This window comes from Poecilia reticulata, chromosome 2 (genome assembly GCF_904066995.2).
Source record: "Poecilia reticulata chromosome 2, P_reticulata-male-v2, whole genome shotgun sequence".
Lineage (NCBI taxonomy): Eukaryota > Metazoa > Chordata > Actinopteri > Cyprinodontiformes > Poeciliidae > Poecilia > Poecilia reticulata.
Window position 1 is genome coordinate 27,902,963 of NC_088831.1, and position 10,203 is coordinate 27,913,165.

The 10,203-nt window shown below is 40.7% G+C and overlaps 1 protein-coding gene across 1 annotated transcript; it reads left to right on the forward strand.

Annotated features, from left to right (window-relative positions):
• The first annotated feature begins 353 nt into the window (after positions 1-353).
• Positions 354-10,203, forward strand: nr1i2 (nuclear receptor subfamily 1, group I, member 2). The gene is made up of 9 exons (XM_081602436.1): positions 354-491; positions 1,868-2,058; positions 3,358-3,488; positions 4,685-4,854; positions 4,939-5,258; positions 6,642-6,787; positions 9,023-9,139; positions 9,290-9,395; positions 9,481-10,203. The coding sequence occupies exons 2-9, from the start codon at positions 1,874-1,876 to the stop codon at positions 9,635-9,637; spliced, it is 1,332 nt and encodes a 443-aa protein (XP_081458562.1). The 5' UTR covers positions 354-491; positions 1,868-1,873; the 3' UTR covers positions 9,638-10,203.

The following is a 10,203-nucleotide window of genomic DNA, read 5'->3' on the forward strand; positions in this document are numbered from 1 at the left end:
TGCAAACATGGGCTATAAAGTCCCCAGATGTACCAGTAAAACAAGTTTTAAATATGTATTGATTACACTCTCCTTTTGATTAACTTTAATCTGGTTATCAGTAGGTCAAACACGGAAAAGAATCTTTTTTTGTTTTTCACAATGTCCAGATTTTTTTCATTCAAATAAAGATCGGATTATAGTCAACACAGTGACTTTTACGTCAACGCAGCTCTTCTGCCTATAGTGAACGCAGAGTGGGTACCAAGGTAACAGCTGTAACCGGTGTGGGCGGGGTTATAGCTGTAACTCCGCCCTCTTGAGAAACACTTGTAGAAACCAGCCCCGAACAAAATCTGCAAGGCGAGCAACAGGTCCGACCAGCCTGATAAACAAGCAGTGGTTCTCACCTGTGGTGGGCCCAGGGGAAAAAATCCTGAAGTCCTGCGTGGGTCAGCCGCGGCGAGGCGAAGGTGTCAAGACCGCAACAGGCTGGACATCTGGAAATTCAGGTGAGAAACATGATTGACCCCGACTGTCTGTTTGATTAAAGATCGACCTTTAACCAGGTGAGGGAAATCAGGGTTCACCTCGACACGAACGTCACACACACACACACACTCTGTGTCGTTATTAAAGTCGAGGTGTTGAATAAATATGAAGCGTTTTGAAGCAACATTGTGCTTCTGAATCAGTACTTTTACCCAAAACTGAAGCGTCTATGTCTAAAAATAGCAGCTCTTGTTTGGGTCGGTTATTCACTGCTTTAACGAATCATAGCGTGACAGCAAAATGTATAAAGTGGGGCTGCAAGACGCGGGTCCAGAGTTGGAGGCTGTATGGTTTCTTTGGTGAAACAATAACAAGGGTGTGGAGAAGAGAAGAGATCTTTATCTTACGCAGGCTTTTGAAACGACTCGGAACATTGTCGTTATAGTTTTTTATAAAAGCCCGGTTCCTGCAAACTGAATCAGTTTCACGTGGTGAGAGTGCTCACACTGTGAGAACATTGCGTTGGTGAATAAAAGGTTCAGAATAAAAGACTAAAATCTTAAGTGCTGCACTTCGAGCTATTACTCATGCATTTTTCCATTTAAAGCCAATTGCAGGTAGTTTTGCTCGTCAGATTGTGTTTCGGCTGTTAGTTTTAATTGACAACAGTGACTATTTCAGTTCAAAACAATACGACAAAACGTAACAGAAATATGACAAATGAAAACCAAAATAGCTGCTTGCAAGACACCATTTTCTACAGCAGTTAACTTTACAAATATCTTATTTCGGGAAAGGAAATCCAAACTCAATAAAATTAGAGAGAACAAAACAACAACGTCTCTTTCTCTAAATTAAGCTATTTGGCTACACATTACTTTTATTCTGGGTATCTTTAGTAACTGTATAACAGTATTTCTTATATGTTGTACATTTTTGCTTGCTCTAGAGACTCTTATTTTTGTTTGTATGGGTGTTCTTGTTCCAACGTAATTTTTTCCCCTAATTTGCTGCTGGTACATCTAAATTTCCACACCATGGGAAAACTGGACTTCTTATTTGTTTTTCTTGGACGAACATCTCCCATAAACCGTTGGACTGCAGTTTTGTTATCAAAAACTCTTAGAGTAAATAAAATGTAACTAAAATGTAACTGAAAACCTCCAGGCGCACCCCACATTTTGTTCAAATCTGCACAGATGGATTAAACCTACATCGCCTGGAAGTGGAGAGGACTTTACTCTCTCTTTGAGAGACATAAAAAGTTGTATTATTATTATTACTACTATTATTATTATTATTGCTTGTGGTCTTTGTGTTTTATGTCAACATATAAAATGTCAATATACATCTAAAAAAAAAAAAAAAAGAATAAAAGATGGATCTTTCTTTTCAGCCGATAATGAGCAGGGAGGCTGCTGATATCCAATTTGTCTATGAAGCTCTCAACAAGCCACATGAAGAGAGCGAGGAGGAAGAGGAGGTGACAGAAGACGAGGAGCCCAAAGCCTGCGGCGTGTGCGGCGATCTGGCGAAGGGTTACCACTTCAACGCTCTGACATGTGAAGGCTGTAAAGGCTTCTTTAGGTAAATTGTAGCTCACATCTTCGTGTTGTGACATTATCTGTGGAAATGATTCTAATGACACATTTTCCTCCTCGTAGTCCAGCTTCTGGTAATGAAATGCTGCACTTAGACACACTTTTGACATTACAATATGATGATTCACAGTGAAGCAGCTGCCACTGTTGCCTTGCAGCAAGAAGGTTTTGGGCTCTAATCCTGATGTTTCCTCATCCACGGGTTATATGGAGGTGTTCCAGCTTCACCCCTCCATCCAGACACATGCATCTGAGGGTTAGGTGCCTTCAAGTGTGTGTGTGTGTGCATGATTGTCATTGAACCTGTTGAGCTATTGATGGTGTACCCCTTCTGTTGAGAAAAAAATCTTGCCCTAATAAAGACTTAAAAAGTTTCCATCTGTACAACTCCTAGCATTCTTGAATTGCGATGCGAATGCTGCACAGAATCATCCACAAACGGCCCCTGGGTTGCATTTCTGGCCCCTTCAGGTTGAAGCACAAAAGGACCAGAGTTCAGAAATCAGACAAAATCAGCCGTGGAGTCGGGTCTTTAAGGGCATTGTTCAGAAACAGGTGGGCCATCCACATGACTGCTGACCCCTCTTAATGCATCCTATCTACAACTCATGCATTTTTGTATAGGCTGCTGTGATTGTTTTTCCATTTGGTAGACGGACCTTCCAAGTCCATCCAGGGACAGTTGTTTTTCTTTAAGTTTTTCCTCGATTGATGCCTGTTGTGCTGCAGAAAGACGCTGCTCCTTAGCAAGAATTTGTTACTTTTGTTTCGCCTTTGTGGAATGAACTACTTTAAATGGTACATCAGTGTGTTTCTCCATGTGTAGCTGCAGGAACTTCAAGAGATAGGGAGACTGAAAGCTGTTGCTGCTGCCAGCTTTCAAAATGCCCTGAAGAAGTTTTATTTGTTAGTAGGAATTATAGATTTCCAAAGCAATCGTCAAAACTCTCGCACTTTAAAAGTCTATTTTAGTGGGTAAAATAAAACGAAGCATGTTTTTTATTATTGTTTGATCTCTTTAGATGCATGGCAACCACCTGGCTCAGGGAGGCCTCACAGTGGGGCGTGTTATTAACGTAATACCGTCTTTTACTCTTTTATGTATGACTTTTGAGATGACGAGTTATTTTACAGCCCAGACGTGTAACTATGATGGAACAGTCCAGTTTGTGGAAATAATTTAGACTTATTTTCTCACTCGGAGTTAAAGATTATTGTTGATGATGCTCTCTCTTTATGTTGGAAGGCTGTTTCTAACTTTTAATTTTCTCAAAAACCAATTTAGACGTGCCATAAAGAGGTCGACGCAGCTCCGATGTCCGTTCCTGAATAAATGCATCATCACCAAAAACAACCGGCGCTCATGTCAGGCCTGCCGCTTCAGAAAATGCCAGGCCATCGGGATGCAGAAAGACAGTGAGTAACATCGGGTTATAATATTTCTATTGGTTGGTTAACACTTTCTTTTAAACATTTTCTTTGTTTTTAAGTAAGAATGCACTCATGGTATTAAAAAAAAAAAGATGTCAAAACTCTCTCTTGCACATCTTGGCCTTTAGATATCAAGACATTATCTTGAACACGATTTTGTCTTCATAAGGATGTAAAATTATTTAAATCTAACATTAAGCATACAAACATTAAGCATACAGATTCTTACAGTCGTTTAATAAATCAAAAACTAAAATGGAAAGGCTGTGAGGAAAGTATAAGTACACAAGTTGTTCTCTCTCACATCATTTTAGAGGAACTTTGTGCCACCCTCCTTCACCACATCATGTCCAACTGCTACTTTCAATCTGGTTGAAAGTCTGGACTTTGACTAGGCCAGTGCAGGACCTCTGTTTGTTTCGTTTTCAGCCATTTTCTTTGAGATTTGCAGCTGTTTGTTCTCTTTGTTTGGTCAGGTCCAGCTGTAACTTGAACAAGACTGATGTCGTTACAGTTGACTCAAAAACACTGTGGTGTGAAGAAGAGAATATTGGCTGCAAAATGAGTCCAAATTATCACGTCTTCACCACTAGGATTGATCATTTCTTTGAGGTCTCTGTGCCAACACTGTGTTTGATCGCTGTGCCTGATAGCAAAAAAAAATTCCGCCTTGACTCATATGAGCTCTCTCCTTCCAAACAAAACAAACTATTCTGATTTTTTTCTATCCCATTATTGCCTTTAAACGTTTTGGATTTATTTTTGCAATTTCTGTGGACCCAACATTAATTATCTCTCTCACTACTGAATAATGGACTTCCGATTGTCTGGAAGTGACTCTATAACCTTTTCTAGGTTCATAGACCATAGTAATAATTGCATTTTGTGGTCATTGCTGATGGTTTTCCTTCTCGGTGTGAGGCTAACACACATCTTCAGACCTGGAAAAAACTCCTGCTTTTGCACCAGTAGTCAAGTGCTTTAATTAGTCTAACACACGCTGATTTATAGAAACAAATTAACGAAAGTAAAAGGCTTCAGTAGGAAATGCATTCCTTTTCTTTGAAGATCATGTTTTCATCTATCTTGACTTGCGTTTGACATTTCACTGGGATTTGTTAATCAAAGCACAGGTTGAACATTTCTGACATTGTTTCTTCGCTTCGTGTGCGGACGTGCAGTGGTCATGTCGGAGGAAGCGGTCTTGGAGCGAAGAATCAGAATAAAGAAGAAAAAGATGTGCGACTCGACCGCAGAGCTGTCGACCCAACAGGAGCAGGTGGTTGAGGAGCTGCTCTCTGGCCTCCGCAGCACATTTGACTCGTCGTTTTCACGCTTCACCGGCTTTAGGGTGCGTGACTTGGCACGTGCGCTTAATAATGAGCATTGTTCTCTCTGTTGTTTGAATTATTTTTATTTTTTATTTTTTTACTAGCCCATGGACAGAGATGTGTTGACGGGGAACCAGCCATCCAGACCGCAGACCAGCAGCCTGATGAAGAGCTGGTGTACGGCTGAAGAACATGGAGATGAACCTTCAACGTCCTTTTACCCCTGCTCCCTTTCCGCCACCTTCTCCCCGTCTCTCTTTTCCTCTTCCGCCCTCTCTTTCCTCACCGGTTGCTCTGAAAAAGGAGAGGACAACGTTGGAGACGAAAGCAGCAGCGTTTACACTAACCTCCCGCATCTGGCCGACCTCACGACCTACATGATCCAGGACATCATCCGCTTTTCCAAAAGCCTTCAGGACTTCCGGTAAGCATGTCCGTGTTCAGGTAGAGGTAAACGAGCTTCTCAGAACCGTTTTCCAACACGTTGGCGTCTGGAATTATCAAGAAGCTTTAATGTATTGAAAAATAGTTTGAAAATATCTTATTTGATAGCTGCAGCACACGACAACTAACCACTGTGCATTTCCCTGCTAAGTATGACATTTATGCTGATTCGCCAACTTTCCATGTAGTTCTGTGATGTTTAATGCTCTACACTTGTTTCAATAGTTGTGGATTTTAGTACCGCAAGTTATCCTTAAAGCCTAAAAGGAGTTGCTTGTTTTTCCACCTTTGCTCATAAGAAAGCCTCAGTGGTGTTTCCCCTTGTTGAAACATATAAAGGCATATTTAAGCCAAAATTAAACAGAAATAATCTCCTTATTGTTGAAGATAATGTTTACCTTTTTATAGTCTGAAGCACATGTGACCTCACTGATTATGGCTTCCTGAGGGCTCAAAAGTCATGATCATCCTTTCGTAGTTTCGGTGTTTGTTTACACGCAGGCATTTCATACGACTGCCTAAACTTTCTCCGCAACATTCTTCTCTATAGATTGAGCAGAGAGCAGAGAGCATCGGTTGCAAGGTTTCCACCCGCTTCTGAATTGCATTTACGTCTAGACTTTAATTAGGACGTTCTAACCAACCATTATATTGTGCATCCAACTGGGTATTTGGGATTGTTGTCCTGCTGGGTCCACCTTCAGTCCATTGTGGCGTCTGACAAGAAGTTCTTGGATTTAGCTCCATTTTTCTCCACCATCAACTTTGACCTATTTGCTTGACTCGGCTGCAGCAGTGTTCCCCCACTGCACCTCCACGCTGCCACCACGATGTTCCCACCACAAAGTTTCATGTGAAAGATGGTATATTGAGGTCGATGTGCTAGTTTTCTGCCACTTTCATGGGCTTATCTTCATACTACAAAGTTTGCATGTAGGTCAAAAATATGTATTTTGTTCTTATCAAAGAATCTTCTTGCATACGTTTGCGGTGTCCTTCAGGGTTTTGTGGCAAACTCTAAATGAAACTTGTTGTTCTTTCTACCACTGAACAGTCGTGTCTCGGTAGGTTTGCTCTGATTTTCAGATGATTGATTGAACAGAGAAAGTGGAAATGGTTGGAACTTTCTTTAAAAAAAAAGATTAACATTTGAAAAGATGTAAAGTCTTCTACATAAAAGTCCCATAAATTATAGTAAGATGTCTGATTGCAATGGAACAAAATCTAGAAAAAAACTAATAAAATCCAAGCGTGCAAATGTGTGCGCAAGACAAAACTTTAATTTTGACCCAAAGTTTCTGTTCCCGCCATGTCTCATAAAGCATTTGTGAGAACTGAGGTTTGTGTTTCCTCTCTCCTGCAGGTCACTAAGTATTGAGGACCAGATATCTCTACTGAAGGGAGCCACGTTTGAAATAATGCAGATTCGCTTCAACATGGTGTTCAACACTACGACGAGCAACTGGGAATGTGGCTGTATTACGTACTGCATACACGACGCAGTGCGAGGTGGGGTTAAACGGTGTTTTAATTTGCCATGCTACATGCTGTAGTCGTTTCCAGACACCTCAGTTGCAAATATTTCTTGAATTTCTTCCTCTTATTTTGCAGTATGCGACGTCTGCTGTTAGATGGGTAGTCAGGCTGGCTTCTAGATGATGTCGTCTACCTGCTGCAGCAAACGTGACTAGAATGAGTAATAATTTAAGAAAAATAGCAAAGCATATAAGGAGTTTGATGCTAACTGAAAAAAAGTAGCTCGCAAAACAAAACCTTTTAGGAATCCACACTGTTTAAGTCATCAAACCAGTTCAAGACATGTCAAAAGCTTCTGATTTTACAGAGACGGCAGGCATGAGACAACATTTCACTTGGTTACTCTTTGTGTCAAGTGAATGAGTCAACCAGAATATTTTTTTTGATCAGATAAGAGTACAACTGGGGGAAATCTGTGTGGTGTTTGTGCTATTTTTTTCTTGCCTTTCAGCACTTTGGCATTGCATACAAAATCTGCACAATGCTTGTGTGCTCATTAGTATCCTGCACGGTCTGTTGTGATGACACAGACATGTGTGCACAAGCTCTCTCTGCTACTTGGTCTCTAGGTTGTGGAATATCCCGACTCCTGGAGAGGGAAGCTTCGGCAGAATGCAGTCAAACTGGGCCGGTCGCTTTAAGTTGCGTGCCAAATGAAGGTCATACATCTTTTTGCACGCCAACGGTCTTGCAGCAGATATATTCTCTGCTTTCTGGAGTCAAGAAAGATTTGGGGGAGGAGGGAAGGGATCCTTTTCAGTTTGGACTCTGCATAAATAAGCAGATTTAGACAAAACTGGATGATTTGAACAGGTCGGACCGGCCTGAGCAGCAGCTCTTCTGCGGGTTTTTGAAGGAACAAAAACACCTGAATTTAAGATTCAGGTTGATTAATTTATACCAGTGGTCTCAAAACTCCAGTCATTGAAGGCCGAAGTCTTGCAACTTTTAAATGCGTCCCTTGTTCTACACGCTTGAATTAAATGGTGAAACTGCTTCACTAACATGCAGTTAAGCACGCCACAGAGTTAATGAACTGATAATGCAGCCAGGTGTGCAGACACAGAGAGAATCCTAACTGTTGCAGGACGCTGGTCACTGGGGATTTGTTGATTTGTACTTATATGTTATATGAGTTACTGTCAAAGCCACTTGTTTTGCTTTGTAAACTGAAAATCTAAAATTAAATAAAATATGTTGCAGAAATGTACATTAATTGAAGCAAACCCAGGATTTTAAGGCATTTTATAGGTGCTGATATGTGAATTTACCAAGTGGTAAACTTGGCTCATTGGTCTCTACTGCATATTAAAGACAAATGGTAAAACAACACACTTTTTTCTTTTTTTTCCATTAGACGTTACCTTCACTGCTTGTGTAGGTTGAGGTTACGTCTAATCACTGTGACATTTTTGGGATGAGCTTTAAGTAACTATCAAGAAAATATCTCTTTAATGTGCCCATCGCTCTGTTTGAATAACAGGAAGTGATAAAACCGACGCCACAAAGTGCTTCTTTCAGTTAAATAAAAGCACTTGTATGCACGTTGAAACTGGCTAATTTGTCTGCCTTTGGTAACTTCTGCTGAATAAATTCAGATATTTTAGAAACATTAAAACTGGAAGATAAATCATTTTAAAATCTCTTCTAATGAACCTCAGAGAAATGTTCACATCTTGAATTTTTCTAGATTTTGCCATTCTAAAGCCAGATATCTTTGGGTGGATGTAATGGTTCAAATTTGAAGGTGTCCTGCATGTTTTAATTATTTTCTTGGTTCAACTCACCTGAATCAAACGACGGTCTCTGCAAAACATTATGGCATGTTTGGGAGGTATTTTGATTTTAAATCGGCTCTGAAACACAGACTAAAAAAACAGAAGAAAACTGTATCTGGAAAAAGAAACAAAAAAAAAAAAAACTTTCCTACAGAGCTTTAAAGTAAAAAAAAATTTTTTTAAATGCTTTAGTTACTTTCTAGGGAATGTCTGGGGTTCTTATGATAGACAATATTTCTCTGAATAAAAAAAAAAAGACGTAAAGGTTTTTTAAAACCACGTCATTTTATGCGTCCTTTACATGGCATGGCAATTATTTTGTTTTTGTGCGATTATATTTCCATGTTTTCATGCCATTCAGGTTGAATCTGTGCTAGCTCATGCATCTCGCTGACCTGTTTTTTTTTTTTTTTTCCTCACGTTCTGCCAGGGGGTTTCCAGCCGCTCCTGCTTGAGCCCCTCTTCAAATTTCACCACAATCTGCGCAAACTGGACCTGCAGGAGGAGGAGTACGCCCTCATCCAGGCCATATCGCTGTTTTCTCCAGGTAACGGCAGAACCTCCGCTCCAATCAATCATTAATGAGCCTTGTAAATATTTAAACCTTTACAAACTGCGGACGCTTGCAGCCGCACAGATGAACATGAAAATATATATATATAGATTTAGATTTTTCCATTAAAATTCAATCCACCAGATCGTCCCGGGGTGCAGCATCACGCCGCCATCGATAGAGTTCAAGAAAACCTGGCGGAAACTCTGAAAGCCTGGATCGACTGCAAGAAAAAAGGCCCAAAGAAACAGTGAGTGAAAACCCAACGGTCAAACCCCATCCGCTGTCAAACCTCTTCACATATTTGCAAACCTTTCGTCTGCAAACCTTTTCAGCCTGCTGTATCCCAAAATGATCGCCTGCCTCACGGAGATGAGAACGATGACGGAGGAGTACAGCAAGCAGATTCTGCAGATCCAGGACGTGCAGCCCGATACCATCTCTCCGCTCATCATGGAGGTGGTCAGCAAAAACCCCTGCAACAACATCTGAGGCCCGAAACTGGCCACTTCCAGCATTCGGCTCTTATTTAGCCATTTGGGGAGGGGAAAAAACTGAGCGTGCCCTTTGATTCGCTGCTATGTGAGGCACACAGGAAAGGCGACAAAGCCATCTGCTTTTTGCACAATTTCAAAGCATTCGCTGGGCAGAAGCGAGCTTTACAGACTCACCGATCTGCTGGTTTCAGGTGCTTTTGTTGTGGCATTTTTGAGACGATACGAGTTTTGATGTTTACGATGATTTTCACTGCACTCAGAATGAAGACTGCTCAGGACGCTAAGGGAAAACGTCTTCTGGAAGCATTTATACCGTCTCGCTTGTTACCTCAGGTTGTGTTCAGTTTTGTGTTTGTTGTGCTATGTAAGACAGAAGTTTAACACTTATTGTAAATAGAACTGAACAGTAAAGGTGCTTTTTTGAAATCTGTCATTATGTAGCCTGATTAAGATGTGTTAATTTATATTAAGGTTCAGAAACCCCTCAAAAGTCAGTCTGTCTGGTGATACCGAATCAATCTGATAAATCTTTTTCACATGGAAAAAAAAGATTTCTGTGGG

What these genes read in the sequence shown, in the direction of transcription:
- nr1i2 (XM_081602436.1), top strand. Translation starts at nt 1,874, where the DNA reads ATGAGCAGGGAGGCTGCTGATATCCAATTTGTCTATGAAGCTCTCAAC. An exon ending in CATCGGGATGCAGAAAGACA is followed by an intron (nt 3,489 to 4,684) that starts GTGAGTAACATC and finishes GCGGACGTGCAG; the next exon opens with TGGTCATGTCGGAGGAAGCG. An exon ending in AAAAAAGGCCCAAAGAAACA is followed by an intron (nt 9,396 to 9,480) that starts GTGAGTGAAAAC and finishes AAACCTTTTCAG; the next exon opens with CCTGCTGTATCCCAAAATGA.